At 38.4% G+C, this 18,078-nt stretch overlaps 1 protein-coding gene and 1 long non-coding RNA gene across 2 annotated transcripts; one reads left to right on the top strand and one right to left on the bottom strand.

Annotated features, from left to right (window-relative positions):
- The first annotated feature begins 898 nt into the window (after positions 1-898).
- LOC116295489 (uncharacterized) lies at positions 899-16,696 on the top strand. The gene is made up of 21 exons (XM_031703315.2): positions 899-1,346; positions 2,918-4,903; positions 5,180-5,203; positions 5,522-5,631; positions 5,911-5,969; positions 6,517-6,692; positions 7,366-7,467; positions 7,832-7,938; positions 8,810-11,200; positions 11,548-11,616; positions 12,038-12,158; positions 12,519-12,668; positions 12,925-13,009; positions 13,563-13,668; positions 13,834-13,886; positions 14,323-14,446; positions 14,863-15,005; positions 15,270-15,348; positions 15,441-15,482; positions 15,564-15,608; positions 15,936-16,696. The coding sequence occupies exons 1-21, from the start codon at positions 1,250-1,252 to the stop codon at positions 16,116-16,118; spliced, it is 6,252 nt and encodes a 2,083-aa protein (XP_031559175.2). The 5' UTR covers positions 899-1,249; the 3' UTR covers positions 16,119-16,696.
- LOC116295490 (uncharacterized) lies at positions 14,860-17,007 on the bottom strand. The gene is made up of 3 exons (XR_004197024.2): positions 16,730-17,007; positions 15,426-15,500; positions 14,860-14,976 (listed from the first exon to the last, which is right to left on the bottom strand). It is a non-coding gene; the product is annotated as an uncharacterized LOC116295490 (long non-coding RNA).
- Positions 17,008-18,078: the final 1,071 nt, after the last annotated feature.

Raw genomic sequence — 18,078 nt, 5'->3', positions numbered from 1 at the left:
TAAGAGTGAAAAAGTGAAGGGATTACCACGGTATTATACGCGGTGGCTGTGTTATAGAAGTTTAAAAACGATGAGTGAAGGGAAGGTAAATAGAAACTGAGCCAGTCGGTATGAAATGAAGAAAATCAGGATTAATTCCTGGAAAACTTGCGATTCCTGGAATAATGAAAGATTTCAAAAACTGTATGAAGAAAATCAGGATCAGTAAAACTTGCGATTCCTGGAATAATGAAAGATTTCAAAAAAACTATGAAGAAAATCAGAATTAATTCCTGGATAACTTGTGATACCGGAATAATATGACAAACTTGTTCAGTTCTAGTCCTGGAAAAGATGTATAATTCTTTGGAGAGAATCCTTATTTCTGTAATATTGGATTTACAACGAAACCTTGTAACTGAATTGTTTAAAAAAAATCTCCAAACGTCGATCCTACCTTACAACTACAAGCCTCGCATTAATTGTGAAGGTGTTAAGTCAAATACGGCTACGTTGAGGATATTTTAAAGAACCAAGTCGACCCACTTTCAAGAACAGTATCATGTCACGCTATGGTCATAAAAGTTATAGTCAACAAATACTGAACCCTTTGACAAAAATTCTACGCTGTCAGTAGTTAGTGTAGCAAGAAGTTATGAGTTTTGGCGCCAAAAAAGTCATGGACGTCTTGCTTGACGTCTTCTGGGTGGGTTTTAATTCTTTTCAAATGTTTTTAGCAGGTGTCGTTTTGACATTTAACTCGCACCGTTCGATTGCATTATTTTTCAATTATCTTCCTTACACATATTTCATTAACAAAATCAAGTTCATTAACTTAGAGATGGAAGGACGATGTTATAAGTCCATTTTTACGTAAATTTAAGTCAAAAATTTTCCAATTCGGGTTATAATACTTGGAACATTTTTGGAGTGGAAGATTGATCAGTCGTGATATTTGGTTCATGACATCATTCTCGTTTTCCTTCAATGAGCACATGAATCTTTCAGAGTCCAAACACCTTTCGTTCCGCAACGCTGGAGATCCGCCGAACTTAAGATGATGATTATTGGTGCCACACAAAATCCCAGCCTGTCAAGTCGGCTTTTTTCAGGATTATTTAAGTGTTGTGAGCAAAAGATTTTAAACCTTTTGAGTTCATTTGGAAGGACCGTTTTCTTGGAAAATGGTATCCATTGAGTCTACCATATCTGTCATTCACTTATCGAGGATTTGAAAAGTTTTCATGTTGAAGTCAAACAATTTCGCTCTATGCTTAGACTGTGGGACGTAGATTGGCAGGCAATTTGCAGTTATCATCAGAAGACCCATTTCTTTCGCTTGCTGCTCGTTTTGGCCGTTTTCCTAGGTGAGTTACGTATTTAAACCAAGGTTAATCCTATGGAGTTTTGGGTGACTATACGAGGCAATACTGTTTATTCATACGAGGAAAAGATACCTGTAGGTTCAATTGTCTTAGAAGCACTTGACGTGAAAAGATCATGAACTTTTGGAATGGAATCGGACTTTAGTTTGTTTTGTTCACTAATGATTCTAATATTTTATCTTATCGCTATAACCACGTTTGTCGTGCTGACATTGCTACGTGCAAACCTTACACTGTACTTAGTCTTCCTGGGACAATTTAAGGCGTTGTCAACATTGACCTTAAATCGAACTATTGATTGTCAATACCTTCGTGTTTGACACTAAATATGAATAGATTCCACGTTCAACTATGGTTTTCTTGTAAAACAAAGATTCTTAGCTTGATATTAATGATTCTTGGGTGTCTTTTTCTAGTTTGTTGATATTTTGAAATAGCGTCAAACAAAGGTGATACATTCATCTTTGATGGCACGATGTTGGCTTTCCTCAATGAAAAAAATGAGACAGCGATTCAACAAGTGTTGTTTTTTTAACTACTTTCTGTGATAAAATAATAAGATGGAAAAACACTACTTAACTTCATATTCTGAAAATCTTTTCGATGCTATCGATGATCAGAGCTGTTTCGATCAATGAGGAAGAAAAATACTGATTTACCAGCTAGCACAAAATGGCCCCATGCATTCAAGTTATTGGTAACTTAAATCATATGCCTTTTTTGTTTCTGAGTTTTCATTTTTTCAAATCTTTTTATTCAGTTGTTCATCACTGTAACATTCTACTTGCATTTCTTGGACATACATCCTATATTACTGCATATCATGTATACTGATATTTTCGTCCCAATAAGCTTTTACGATGTGACAAAGAATTCACACGAAGGTGATATATGATGGTGATGAATCTTATCTTAAAAAGAATTTGAGAATTATCTCTGTACTGGAGATCGACTACAATCAAAATCTTGTCGATTATGTATATATATATAAAGAGTTTAATTGAAATTAATTACAGTCTACCTTCAAATAATTGGGTTAAATGACCTGTCAAAAAGACCTGCCCGATTATAAAAACATTTCGAGAGACTATAAACTTTCTTTAGTACAACAACCTGTCAACTTCCGACTTGGCTCATGCATTTACTAGGGGATCTGAACTGGGACTCATTGCGCAAAAATTGGACAATGAAAATATTCAAAATCTATCGACGATCCAGATTTCGAAGTCTTGCATGAAAACAGGACAAGAATATGAAAGGAAAAAGAAAGAAAAGAAAAGCAATAAACAAAAAATCCACCAACTAAGTCTATCGATCTTCCATTTTATAACTCAAGGCTCACGATTTTTATTCCTAGACATTTTCCAATCTGATTCAGGTCCATTTTCTTGTTTTCTCATGATACCATTTGTCAGTTCCAGTTGGATCGCGATTGAGGTCAATGATCGTCATTCCTAGTATATAGTTTTCCAATCTAATTCAGTTGACGGAATACATTTGCCGGTTATCTAGCTAAGCAATTACTGATGATATTTAATTCCATTGTCTTATAGCTTGTGTCACGTGGTTAGAGGGAGGGTCGCCCCAATGCGTCCCAAGCAAGCCCCTCCATCACGTGACCCTTCAAGGAGGCATTGCCGCTGGAGACTACGTGAAGATTGGTCCAGTCGTCAGTCCTACTGCATGTGCAAACATCTGCTGCAAGGATACAAAATGTGACGTGGCCTTCATGGCAAACAATATGTGCTACAATCTGCATTGCTATAGTGCTAAGTTGTGCCAAGCTCGTCCAGCAAAGGAATCCCGTTTCGTCGTGTCAGTGACGTATATAAAAAGAGGTGTTAATGATGAAGGGAGAAGTATACTTGATAGAGAAACACCTGGAAAAGGTGGAAAACTGGAAAACTTAACTCAAACGCATGGGCAAAATGATGCCAAGTTGACTGTTCAAAACTCTGAAACTAAAGGGATCAAGCAAGAAAATAACCTTGTTCATTTATATAATAATACTCAAAGTAAAATATCTAAAAGTTCTGCTTCCCATAACGAGAGAACAAAAGGACCATCAAAAAATTCTGAAAGCAGTTATATACGAAATTCGACAACTGCAAGTGCATCCCGAAACTTAACAAGTCCTTCTTCAAAGCTGCATAACTTTCATAATGAAAGTGAAAATGGAACCCTTCAATTTGAATCAAATGACACCACTTTTAGTCAAGGAAATTATTCTAAACAAGAAAATCAAACAAATGTATTGACAAAGATGGTAAATAATTCTAACACACAAAGCAAACCTGATAACCCTAATGTGATAGTCGCATGGAAAAATGATTCTCATGTATTAGTTAAAGAAGCAATGGCAACATCTTTGAATGGCACAGGGATTGGAACTGGAGAAACTAATTACATAGCTAGTTCAAATAACAGTGGTATCACAATGTCATCATTTGGAAAACAACAGCTGAAATCCATAAATGCCACTGCGGCTAAAAATGGTAATTTTTCGAATAAGCCTGACATTTCAATAGGAAGTCATCAGTTTTCAAAAGCAAAGCTATTAAAGGCTGTAAAAAATTCTATCAACGAGTCTTTGACCAAGAAAGAAAAGTTGGACGAAGAACTTTTAGACAAAAGCTTTTATAACGTGAATTCTTCTGGTAATGCTACGCAGTCTAATGATACGGAGATTAGTTTTACAAGCGCGAAGAAAGGAGTTTTAAAGGGAAAGTCTTTTAAAAGTAAAGAAAAGGGGACACAACTGGACATAAGTAGCCCTACGTCTTCTCTCTCAGGGTCTCCTTCAGCGTACAGGAGCAATGCTACCTCGATTGTCAAAACAAATGGTTCTTCATCGGAAACAAGTTTAAGTGTTCAGCCGGTGAAGAAAGGAAAATGTTATTCTGGTGGAATTTTGTTTAACAAGACGTTAGTTGCAGGTCTTAAATCAGGAGATTTTACCGACTATGGTAAAGTGCAAGGAATGGACAAGTGTGTGGGGTTTTGTTGCGCTGACAAGAAATGTGACATTGCATTGATGCTTGGGACAACTTGCTACACGTTGCATTGTGCAGGTCCAAGTCTTTGCAAGGTCAGGCCTGCCCATCCTTCTGCACTTAATCCGCGAATAAGTTTTATATACAGAGATAAACTAGATAACAATGCTGTTAAAGATAACCAAATAGAAAATAAAAACAATCAAACCAAAAGTGATTTGCATCAAACAGCAACACAAGCTAAGCAAGTATCCAAACGTGTCAAGGGATCTAGGTGTAAACATGGCGCCATCCAGCACGGCGTCACTCTGCATAGCGGGCAGAAAGCAGGCATTTTTAAGCTACGTCTCAAGGCTAAAGATATGGATTCTTGCCTTGACATGTGCTGTAAGGACAATACATGCAACGTAGCATTTCTTATCGATGACTCTTGTTATTCTGTGCGATGTCACAGCCATGAGGATTGCACGATCGGCAAAGCAAAATCTTCCAGAGCTCGGTCAACACTTTCAGTTGTACGTAGCAGGATTCTTCCTTTGAATGACAGTGAGTAATTTTTCTGATGACTAGAAATAGACTTACCATTGCCTTTAAATGGCTTCTCATCTCAGCCAATCAAAGACGAAGAAACTTTCGTCATCCAATCTTGTCCGTGTGGGATGTGGTTTCTTCTTTTCTAAGCGAATCAGAATCGAGGAATCGTTTATCATCCAATCGTCAACCTTCATAAATAAGGAATCCATTTGAAGGTTATTTTTATAAAATCCACTGTAATTCTAAATCAGAAACTGTTATAATAAAAACCCTTTTTTCGTTTTCTAGAAAGACAGCAAATACCAAGAGTAGGTAAGTTAGACAAATGTAAAGGTGTTGCACTATAGTTATCTTCAGCCTTAAATAGGAGCAATTCGTTCTCCCATTTCAGGCCACGTGTCACTGATTCCCTACAGCAGCATTTCTTTGTTTAACGGTTGCACACGAGAAGACACATGGATAAGGATGCAACTCAAACAATTAAGAAAAAAGAGTATGAAGTAAAAGTCTCTTGTCTCAAGAGATCCTATAACGACACGTGGTCTGTAATGGGAAGATTTGCGCCCGAGCTAAAGACTGCATGAGGTCCACTGAATTCATTCAGCTGCAACACTAATTTTCTTTCTACAGAAAAGAAGTACACGACAATCTTAAACATCACTAACCAATTTTTCACCAAGCCATTGGCGGATTTCGAGTCGCTGGAGTTCCTCAATTTGGCAGAGAGAGTTCAAGTAGCGGTAAGCGTACTAGTTAAAGAAGTTTTGACTTGCCTAGTACAAAGATTCCAGACCGAAGTGGTTTTTCTCCATCATATGTGCATATACAGCAGATGGTGGTCAGTGTTTGACCACCATTTGCAGAGATAATGAGATTCAAAGAGTTTTATCAGCTGATTGAATTACAGCAATAATTATCAAATTTAATAGAAACATTTCCCAAGCGCAACTCAACTTATCACGAATAAAAAAGTTTCTTAATTTGCACTTCGAATAACTTTCGTGTTCGTTTTGTTCCAGGTTTCTACAGTTCTTGCAGCATTCAAAGATTACAAGGAATCAGAAGTGATCTCCTTTGAGTAAGTATCTACGTGAATTTGTATGAGTATCGTCAGATTTAAAGTTATCTCACAAAGAAACATTTTACAGTAACAATGACAGCTGATAAACAGAATATTCTTCACAGTATTTTGGTAGCCTTGTCATTGTTCCAAGGCGAAGGAAACCTTTATTACATCATTGCAGCACGCATCCAGCGTCAACAAATACAATTCCAAGCAGCGTCCCCGGCGAACAGAAGGACCTACACCGTACCCGGCTTTCTCACGCCGCAGCCATCTGGGCTTGAACAATAGATATTCTCCGCGTAACCTCGCATTCAAGCGCTTCAGAATGAGGTTTAAGCAATTTTTTCCCATGGGAATAAATATAGCACCAAGTGACTAAGATCTATGATAAAAGGCTAACATTATACATCTACACCATCCTTTGCCCCTAACGTAAGAGGACGAGCTATTGAAATTCGAGTGCCTTAAACCAACTCGATTCCAACCTTTTATAAATTTTACATTAAATTCAGCTTCAAAAGATGAATTTTCTTAAACTGTTCGTTTTTTACGTCCACAGACCAAGTCCTCTCATAACCAAGCTTGAAATCACCCTTTACGATGGCGCGCCAATCAAGGACATTTTGGTAAAACTAGTGAAGACAATCAAAGATGGTAAAATGGAGTCTTCAATCGATGGCTCTGTACTCACCTTTCTTGTCAGTACGACGGGATTCAAGTTCTACTCACCAAAAGGTCTGACTTTAATAGGGTTTCATTTATAATTCACCCTATAAGAGCACCTCCTGACCTACTCTTTGCGCAATGAGTTATTTCACATGAGGCCAAGAGACCATGAAGGACTTCGTGAAGGACTTCATGACCTTATGATAAGGCGTAATTCTGCAACTAAAAACTTAAGGATGGGGGAAAGGCAATTGTTTTTATAGTGTGTTCACTACTGTAGCCTAAAAACGAATAGGATTTTCATAATACCTGCATCACATGCTAAAAAGTTAACATTCTTAGATTTTCATCTGCCGTGCACTCTTCACCGAAAACATATTTTCTTGTTAAATAAAGACCTGGAATCGTGCGAGTTTAAAATCTTGTGTTTACATTTTATGGCATTGCCTTGGATAGGACGAACCGATTGATTTCATTACAGGGTACGGTGTAGGTCCTACTGTTCACCGGGGACGCTGCTTGGAATTGTATTTGTTGACGCTGGGTGCGTGCTGCAATGATGTAATAAAGGTTTCCTTTGCCTTGAAAAAATGACAAGGCTACCAAAGTACTGTAGTCACCGTCATGCATTGTACACCAAACTACAACAACAGCATGAATAGCTATCGCAATCACCACCATCATCACCACCACCACTACTACTACTAAAGCTACTAATAAATTAACTGAATCTCTTGTTTAGGATTCAATTTGGTTTGCGACCCAGAGTTCAATTATGATGTTCATTGGAAACTCACAGTTTTCAATTTTCAAACAACTTCTCCTTGTCCAAGAAATGCTCAAGGTCAGTAAGGAGTACATTATCTACGATCTGCAGTAGCAGTCTCACTCAGTTGCCATCAGTTAGACTTACCTAATGACGTGTGTTCAATATCTAAAATGATTCCTCTTATCCCTTGCTAGGCCTTTTTTCTTTCCTTTTTTTTAGAGTTTACTTGTTCTTTGCTTGCTATTTTAGGTAATAAGTATTTGCTTGCTTCTTCCTTTCATTATTTCTTTTCTTCTTAATCAAAACTACTCCTAAATAAATATCCACACGATAACATGCGAGATCGCAATATGAGCAAGTGAAACCTGGACATTATCCAACAAAACACGCGTGTATTTACAGCCTACAGAAATCAAGTCTTTTTATGTCATTTTCTCAGGAGAAACAAGAAGGAGCTGCCATGGAAGTGACAAGACAAATGCAACATGGGGTTTTCCGAGCTTTGTGAACTGTTTATCATCCGAGTATAAGACTTTACAGTCCAAGGTAAGAAGCCAAGCCATGGCAATTTTTATAAAGCCCTATCTTTTTTCTTACTACTCGATAGAAAACACCAAATTTGATATTTGGTCCAAGCTGTAGTATTAATAGAATCATAACAGCAAGCTCTACGCCTCCTCATGCACCTGACCTTAGGTTGGTATCAATACCTTGACGGTGCTTTTATATAAGGCTTTGCAAAGCAGTACGAAATCAATTCCAAAAATTACAAAGATAATGCTGTCATATAAATAATTATTGCTCAAATTTAATCCACACCGATGATAGAAAATCCTCGTTACAGCGCTTCTCAATCACACGCGCGAAATCGTGAAAAACTTTTTCAAGACATAATAGAGTTTTGGTGGACGTCAATCAAGTCTTTCCCAGCATTGTCGAAAAATACAAAGCTTTATAAGGGCACGTGCCTATGGAATGTCATGGAAACGCATTGATTGACATCTACCAAATTCTAATTCGTCACGATGGCAAATTGTACGATTTCACGCGTGTGAGTGAGAAGCTCTATAATATCTTTAGGCTCAGGCAGACGATGTACCTGTCGCGTACAACCTTGAAAATGAAATGTCGTGAGGTCACATGTGGCATAAACCTTCAGTTTTCCCCAGAAACAAAACATTGAATTTAGGAGTGCTCCCAATTCTAACCAAAGGTTGAAAAAGACCGAGAAAGTTAAATTTAATCGGTTGAGAAAATCACGCTACTGCCAGCAATGTTACAGTCCGCTTGAAATGAAACTTATTGTTGCGCACATTGTTTCAGAAGTACATCTCGAGTCTACCTCTGACATGTAGCGTGCAACAGTTGCACTGTGTACCGGGCCCTATATTAAATCTTTGATGTGGTTCTTTTTTAGGCCAAAACATTTGCAGAAGGAGCAAAGAAAAAGACTCCATTCAAGACACTTCAATCCCAACTTGGGACAACACCCAGTGACATCCTTATTCGAATTCAAAAGTTGACGTTTGTGGACACGTACCGGGCGTTGCTCGACAAACCACACAACTCCAGCAACACTACCCTATTACACGATGGAAGCAATACAACTCATGGCCACCAGTTAAAGAACTTTAACCCTAAGCTTTCTAATGCCACATTATTTGCAAATAATACGTTCAGTATTCCATTACCAGATAATAAAAATGTGGTGCAACCTATTCCTTTCAAACTAGTGTCGAAACAAAAAGTCGCCAATTCTTCAAATGGGAGATCTTTCTCACCTCTGGTCTCCCTACCACCGTCAACTAATACGACCTTAAACGACAAAATCATTCCAAAAGCTCTTCCACAGACAATGGCTACAAAAGCATCTTCAAATTCCACGCTATTTTCAGATATTTTCCCACAGCCAGCAAACGTTAATAAGTTTTCAAGAATGAATATTCCAAAACCAGGGCAAGGAAAAACTTTAGAGAAACCAGTTGTTGCTAGTAAAAGCAATGTTGTGAAGCCATATTCCTTAAATCGATCATCTTTTGGGAAAATTCCATTGATTGGTGCTCAGAAAGTTCAGAATTCTGTTGGCGGCTCGTACAACAAAAATATAAATTTGTTGAACAAAAAATTGGGACTACCCTTTAGAAAGGGCTTCCCTTACGACAATCAGCAGCAGCAGCAGCAGCAACAGAAAGTTACCGCAACAGGTGTTACTAATCCAAGATATCAAAGTTTATCTAATAACCTTGGATATCCACAGAAGCAGTTCAACCAGTTCGAGAAAAAATCTCAGGCCGCAGCTACTTCTGGACAAGTAAGGCCATCTTACCCTTCTCAGTTGGGTAACTCTAAAAACATCATTCAAAATCCTCAGTCTCCGTATGCTGCATATAAACAGCAGCTTCAAAGACTTCGTGTCTCTCAATCCAGCCAGTCTAGTTTTTTTAACAAACAGCCAAATCAGAATGTCCAAAACTGGCAAGTTAATCAGTATGGGAATGCATATGGATATGGGAATCAGCTTGGGCAGGGCACCCAAGGTAGCCAGTCTGGGCAGAGCAATCAACTCACAAAGACAAACAACGCTTGGCAGAATGTTCAAAGATCGCAAGGTAACCAGGCGTGGCGAGGTTACCCAGGACAGGCATCTTTTCCAGGCTACGGTGGCATAACAGGGTACTCTGAGACATCTTTGCAAGGTCAACCTGATAACCAAAATGGACCTCAAATGGACATTGGACGGCGCAGAAAGAGAGACATCCATGTTAATCTAAAGAGAACCAAACGACAAGGAGGAAATATGGTATGGTATAATAATTATAATCTACGACAGCCGAGTCTTCGAAATCAAGTATACAGACCCTCTCCTACCATCAGTGAGGATAACGAAGATCCTTTCCTGACCAATGTGCAAACAGGATACGACAATCCCAAGGGCTTACTGAATCAACAAGATCCTCTGTCTTACAATGTGGATTACTTTCATCGTCCTACTCCTTACTACCCCTCCGTCACATACACACTAGGCGGCAAGGAACAGCCATCGCCAACTCGAGCACCCACCAGTCAAACTCAATCTGAAATTAGCTTGTTCCCTACTAACGGCGTTACTGATCAAGCCAGTACGCGTGGGAGCTTTTCTTCGCCTGGTGTTCCTGGAAATCAGTATCCTGCTGGGTTTACAGATCTGCAAGCACCGTCAGAACCAAGCGGAAAATCTAAGGATTTGGCCGGATTTGACCAGCCACAAGTGCAGCAAGAGTTTGTACCAACCAACAAACCTTTTAATCTTCCTATCACGACCACTAAAAATCCTTTCATTGTGAAAGGAAAAAATCTTAAAGTGCAGCAACAGTTTGTACCAACCAACAAACCTTTTAATTTACCTATCACGACCACTAAAAATCCTTTCTTTATGAAAGAACAAAATCCAAAAGTACCATCTTCGACAATGTCACCATCGATAACAACTCAAGCTACGCTTAAGTCAAAACAGGACACAAAGCCAATCTCAAAGCCGTCTACAATATCCCTGAAGCCAACGACAAAACCATCAGCAGATGTCACGCAATCTAGCGCTGAACTTCTTAAGAAGAAATTGATGGACATGGTTAAAAATAAAGGGACTGTAAAACCTTTAATTAATATTCCTAAACATGACGTTATTGATCATGTGATTGACGATGTGTACCAAGAGAAAAATAGGGCTCCAATGTTCGGTGGAGACATCGCCTTGATAGTGGATACGCTACGCCAGCTCTCGCTGTACAACAAATACACTAATCCACCAGAGACTATCGATACTTTAAAGGTACAGAATTATATACTTATATACAATAAGTAAGGGCGTTTAGATGGTCCTAGTGCTAGGGAAAAGTCTTTTATTTTATTTTCCCAAGACACCGAAAACAATATTTAACTCTAGCAGTACTAGAAAAGCACCCTACCTTTGTGCCAAACTGGGCCTTTCAATAGACGTCTCTTTTTCTTTATATGGGCATCTATAACTTTTTTCCTTAAACGTAACACCGAGTGAGAAATATACTCAATAGCATAATCATATGGGCTAAGATGGGAAAACACTATGCCCGAACTAAAATCCCCTGTAAGTCACTAATATTGGCAAAAATTTTCAATAATGCTATGATTTCCCCCCAGCAATTTCTTCAGGTCGGAAGTCACATTTTGGACAGAAGAAATAAACATGAATGGAAATACTTAACGAAGGTAATTTAAAGGAATCATTTTATTTATATATATATGTCAGTAGCTGAAAGGTTTATCTCATCTAGGATTTTGAAACATTTCTGAAGTCCATGTTCAGTTCTTCATAATTTTTGTTGACTTCAAAGACTGAGCTAGATAGACTTCGAGCAGAGTCTCCTTTTACCTCCTCTACGGGCGAGAGAAGCAAAAAGGAGGCTCTGCTCGCGAGGTAGGACCGAGTATACACAACATGCAAAGTACTTTCTATTTTGGTTGTTGTTGTTCAGAGCTTCTGCAGCAAATTTCTTACTAGCCGAAAGAGAAGGTCGAAAAAATGTAACAGAAAGTTATGTGTTTTTGCACGAGCAAAATCTGCAGTTTGATTCTGGCAACAACATAAAAACGTTACCATCCTTAACGCCAAATATCTATGATTGTACAGGAATCTCCTTCATCGATATCTGCTCTAGACGCAGCCGAGGTTATTGAAAGCTACAGCAAAATAGTGGCAGAAAAACTACACCCTGATGACATGAAGAAACCTATCCTTACAACTAATATAAGTAAGTTATCATTCAATTGACCTTTTTACCTTGGACGTAATGTTTTCTTATTCCAGACCACGTGTCATTCTCTTGAGGATAAGATTCTGAGTCGTGTCCATTTTCATGTGTCTTCTCATGTGCAACGTCAAGAGAAAATAAACTATTCATATTCATAGTTCATATTCTCTTGGCCTCTTGGCAACGTTAAACAAAGCACCGTTACTCTACGGAATGACATGTGGTCTGAATTGGAAAACATAACGCCCAAAATAAAAGGGTAAATCGAAAAAAAAAGCGTAATCCCATGTCGTGTGAACGAATTCCTATTGGGTGACTAATTCCATTGAATTTATGACTATCTTTCGCCCTTTCTTTCAGTGGTTACACTCAAGTCAATAGATTTGATGACCATAGATTTATCCCAAGATTTACAGTTGCCAAATTACTCGCATCCAGCGATTGCAAATTGGACAGACGCAACAGACAAGCTTGTCATATCGCCTCGGTCACTTGTCAATGCTCCACAAGGTACAGAAATGACCTAATAGCAAATTTTTGATCTTTAACATTTTGAGTACTGTATCATCCTTTTGATTCCCCGGACCCTCGGCTCGGATAATTGTTTTGTGTTTGACCACTCAACCTAAATATCGGAAATTGTCTGTTGCTCGTAACAGAAAAGAATATGCCGTAAAATAAGGTACTAATCTGCATCAATTTTGCTGATAATAATTTTGCTACATTTTATTTTATTTTTACTTTTATATTTATTGCAAAAACAAAGTATCAAAACAAAGTATCCAACTGATCAGCTGCAACGTACGGAGAATAACAGACTTACTTCCCAGAAGCTTGGTGGCAAAGACATTGTAAGTTTTACCTTATTATCATCACTATATGTAAACAAATGGCAATTACGGATTCAGTCTTCTGGTTAACGTTTTTGGCTTCTATTCTTCACAATAATTTTTTGACATGATTACAATGGAGTAATTAATTGTCAATTATATTCGATAAATATTATTTCTATTGATATAGACCTACTCTCATTGTCTCTTTTGAACCACGTATCATTCCCTTGTATTGTTTCTTTGTGCACCAGTAGCCGATAAACAAACAATCTTATGGTCAATGGAATGACACGCGTGGTCAAGAGAAGGGCACGTGATATGGAATAGCCTGTTTTGAACCTCGTGTCATTCCCTTGAGTATTGTTTCTTTGTGTAACAGTAACCTATATACCTCCAACAATCTAACACCCTAAACTTTAATAATTGACAAAAATCAAAAAAGATGTCTGAAATCTTAGCTGGTCCGAATCGCAGTTTAATCATAATTATATATTATATATTATTGCTTACTTCTTTTGCACTTCTTTTGATACCTTTGTCATGAAAGTTAACGGTTTTTAACCTTTGTCAGCGGTAACAATAGTATAATTGGTGGTCACGTGATGTCAGTTAGTGCCAGTCCTTCTCTTGGTGAAGACATTGATCCACCAATCAGAATTGTGCTAGATAATAACAACGTAAGTGTGTTAATCATAAATGATCCAAGTTACAAACATGTTGTCGTAACAAGCTGTCTAGCCTGAAGACGTTCACTTCATCCTATTGCTTGATTCTTCGTTACTTATTTAGGTTAAAGCATCTCATTTCTAACAAATGTTATTTCTATGATTTTTTGGTTGTAGAAGGATGTCAGTAATTTTGAACAAAAATGTGTGTATTGGAAAAAAAGTTCGTCGTAAGTATTTCATCTACTACTTATCAGAGCTGAACAGTATCCATGTCAGTAATATCACCTAAAAGCACGGCAAACTATGAACTTATGATTTGCCGTTAGTACAGGGGCGAGGTCTCGATTAAGGGGGGGGAGGGAGCGTGGCTAGTGCGTTAGTATACATTATCAAAACAGTAATTTAGATATAAGGCGCGTTTTCATTAGTCATCAAACCATGTTTGATGAGAGTCTGCAAACACTTGAGAAGCTGGAAACCACTTCGTTTTGCGTCATGGTTCCTATGCTTCTCTTGTAGTGCCTTTAAGTAGATCCCGTGTGTTTTGACCAGAGTATCAAACAGGTAGTAAACAAATGATGCAAATCAAAATGTTTTTAAAAGCCTTAAGAATGCACTTAGACAGTGCGGATAAAATCAAGTTAAAAGCTTTGCTTTTTCCAGGCCAGGGAAGAGCAGATGGTCATCTCATGGCTGTAGATTCGTTGAATCAAATCTCACGCATACCACGTGTGAATGTACGCACATGAGCACGTTCTCTGCCATTGCAAACACTGCAAAACCAAAGGTAAGGTATATTTTGATTCAATCAAGCCCTGTTTGACTCTTCGTAAAAACTGGCTATGTGGAACACCCCAATATTTGTGATATTGACACTTTTATTTGACACTACTCTTTCTGGACCTTTTTCTTGTTGTCAGTCTGCAATTTGGTTACGTTGCTCAATTTATGGTAATACCTTGACTGAGCTTTGTGGAACACCCCAATATTTGTGTCATTATAGTCTCATTCAACACAACTCTTTCAGAACTTTTTTCTTGGTTTCAGTCTGCAATTTGGTTACGTTGCTCAATCACTAAATGTATGACAGCAGTGTTGTCAAACCTGTTCTTTCCATCTATTCGTGTTCCAAATGAAGAAAGTATTCTTGTTTGGCGACATATTATCTTACTTTTTAACAGTATATCGTTTTTACTATCTCAGGCAATAGTACCAGCGACTGTTCCCCCTACGACAGCTCCACCTCCTGAGGAAGAAGGAAGCAACCTTCTGTACATTTTGCTGTGTATTCTTGGACTGTTGTTGATTTTGTTCATCCTATTGGTTATAATTTGCTTGATCATCAAGTAAGTCAAACAAAATTCCAAACAAATCTTAATGATATGCAATTAAAAAATTTGAAGATTAATAGTCACAGAAGATCGAAATAATTGCTTCAAACTTGATTCAAATTTGCTTCAAACTTGCTTCAAACTTACTTCAAACTTGCTTCAAACTTGATTAGTTTTCAACCAAATACAAATTGCCAAAAAACCAGAATATTCTGCCTAACTACTGAATCTTCAGTTGTATTTTTTTTGAGATTTGAAATTATTTGTTGTGTTTGTTAGACGTAGAAAACGTCAAAATGAATCAAAAGACAGTAGATCAGGAAGACAAGGTCGCGCTGCTGGACGCCTCTCGATAGCGGTAAGTTTTAATACATCCTTACCTTACTAATATAGAGACATTAGGAACTATCTGTAAACTTCTTATGGTATTCGTACCTGATTTTTTTTTAGCGGTCAGACGACAGCATCAGTACCGGATCAGGAGAGTTTGATGTAAGTAACATTCCTTTACTAAAAGAAAAAAAACCCTCAATTAGTAGCTTATTTATTTTTATTATTCGTTATTTTTGGCAGGATATGCTAGCATCAAGACGAAGAAACGTTCATCCAGAAAAATCCGTAAGTTGTAAAGCATTTCACGAATAACACAGTGGTAAACGTTATCAATGGAATATAAAATACGCACGCGTGCTGTGTGAAGTTTTTAAGCACGCAACCTTCTTTTGTTCCTAATTAAACAAAAGAAGGTAAGAAATTCAGGATTAAATCGCATGCGTACTGAAAACGATTCTTAAAGTATGAACTGGCTTATCGTGATTCTGTTTCCCAGTACCCACTAGTCAAAATTTCCATTATGCTTCCCATTCTGGTTGTTTTCCAAGCTAGTGTGACCCAGTCCTTAAATTCGTATGACGCATTACTAAATTCTGTACCTATTGTTCCCAGGCTTCAGCTGACTCTCCTCGGTGGCAAAGGATGCGCAAGAATGGGGAGAATCCAGAGAATCTAATGCTCAAAGAGAAATCGTACTTAATGTCGGACTACCATCAGCCATATCATTTCTCATCATCCAAATCACCTCCACCAACTGAGTCCTCGTCACATCGAAACCGATCACGATCTAGTTAGGTGAAACTACTCGGCGCATGCGTGTCAAGTGACATTTTTGCTACGATAGAAAGTCTTAGAGGTTGCAATTTGCATTTCAAGTTAATTCAATTTTTATATTTATCTAATTACATGGCACAATAGGAATGCTAAACTGAGAGCACTATGTTGTCACTGAAAACATAAATCGCTTTTTTATAACAGGAAAATACGAAGAAAAAGAAAAAAATTCTCACCAGCTGTGAAACATACTCTTGCAATAGTCCCCTTCACAGTTCCCTGCGCCATCTTGAAAGGTAGCCAGGCCTTTGCATCGAAGCGAGACGAACGGTGAGCTTGCAATGATAGAGACATGTGAATAATTGGCCAAGCTCACTGTTCGTCTCGCTTTGAGGCAAAGGCACGGCTACTTTTCAGGATGGCGCAGTGAAGCGTTAAAGGGAAAAGCACTCGAACGAAACGTATTACAAGCCCGATGCTACAATGCTTGAAGTTAGAACAAGATGATGCAGTTGTTTCAAAACAAGCGCCGACATTACATTGTTATATTTACACAAGATTTCGTCTTGTATGCATGAAAGAAGAATAAAAATATTTTATACAAGTTTTATACAATTAAAGATAGAACTTACTGTGTTGTCTTGTGTTGATTAATACGTGACCATTGATGGACCCTGGCCACATGACCATTGATGTCACTCCATTGCATGATCCCTGGCCACATGACCATTGATGTTACTCCATTGCATGATCCCTGGCCACATGACCATTGATGTCACTCGATTACATGGTTCCTTGTCACATGACCATTGATGTCACTTGATTGCATGGTCCCTTGTCACATGACCATTGATGTCACTTGATTGCATGGTCCCTTGTCACATGACCATTGATGTCACTCGATTGCATGGTCCCTTGTCACATGACCATTGATGTCACTTGATTGCATGGTCCCTTGTCACATGACCATTGATGTCACTTGATTGCATGGTCCCTTGTCACATGACCATTGATGTCACTTGATTGCATGGTCCCTTGTCACATGACCATTGATGTCACTTGATTGCATGGTCCCTTGTCACATGACCATTGATGTCACTCGATTGCATGGTCCCTGGCCACATGACCATTGATGTCACTTGTTTGCATGGTCCCTTGTCACATGACCATTGATGCCACTTGATTGCATGGTCCCTGGCCACATGACCATTGATGTCACTCGATTGCATGGTCCCTTGTCACATGACCATTGATGTCACTTGTTTGCATGGTCCCTTGTCACATGACCATTGATGCCACTTGATTGCATGGTCCCTTGTCACATGACCATTGATGTCACTTGTTTGCATGGTCCCTTGTCACATGACCATTGATGCCACTTGATTGCATGGTTCCTTGTCACATTACCATTGATGTCACTTGTTTGCATGGTCCCTTGTCACATGACCATTGATGTCACTTGTTTGCATGGTCCCTTGTCACATGACCATTGATGTCACTTAATTGCATGGTCCCTTGTCACATGACCATTGATGTCACTTGTTTGCATGGTCCCTTGTCACATGACCATTGATGCCACTTGATTGCATGGTTCCTTGTCACATGACCATTGATGTCACTTGTTTGCATGGTCCCTTGTCACATGACTATTGATGCCACTTGATTGCATGGTCCCTTGTCACATGACCATTGATGTCACTTGTTTGCATGGTCCCTTGTTGATTAAGATTTTGATTTTAATTTAATATTTTTTCTGGAAATCTTAGTCAAATATTTTTACGTTTTACCGATTTATAGATTAGTGCACTATCCGCGATTGACACAGCCCTTAAAAGTGTGGAGAGCTTTTACTGTGGACGAGGTAAAATTGATACGTGGTCAGAGACTGAATAGATGAATAGACTGAAATGCGAAAGAAAATAACGCGTCATAGGCGAAGAAATCTTTATCATCGAACTATCCAACTTTACTTTTGTTTTAG

This window comes from Actinia tenebrosa, unplaced genomic scaffold, assembly GCF_029948245.1.
Source record: "Actinia tenebrosa isolate PJP-AT-01 unplaced genomic scaffold, QUT_ActTen_1.0 PGA_scaffold11__36_contigs__length_13525064, whole genome shotgun sequence".
Lineage (NCBI taxonomy): Eukaryota > Metazoa > Cnidaria > Anthozoa > Actiniaria > Actiniidae > Actinia > Actinia tenebrosa.
The sequence above is the reverse complement of the archived record's forward strand: the minus strand, read 5'-3'. Positions and strand labels throughout refer to the sequence as shown.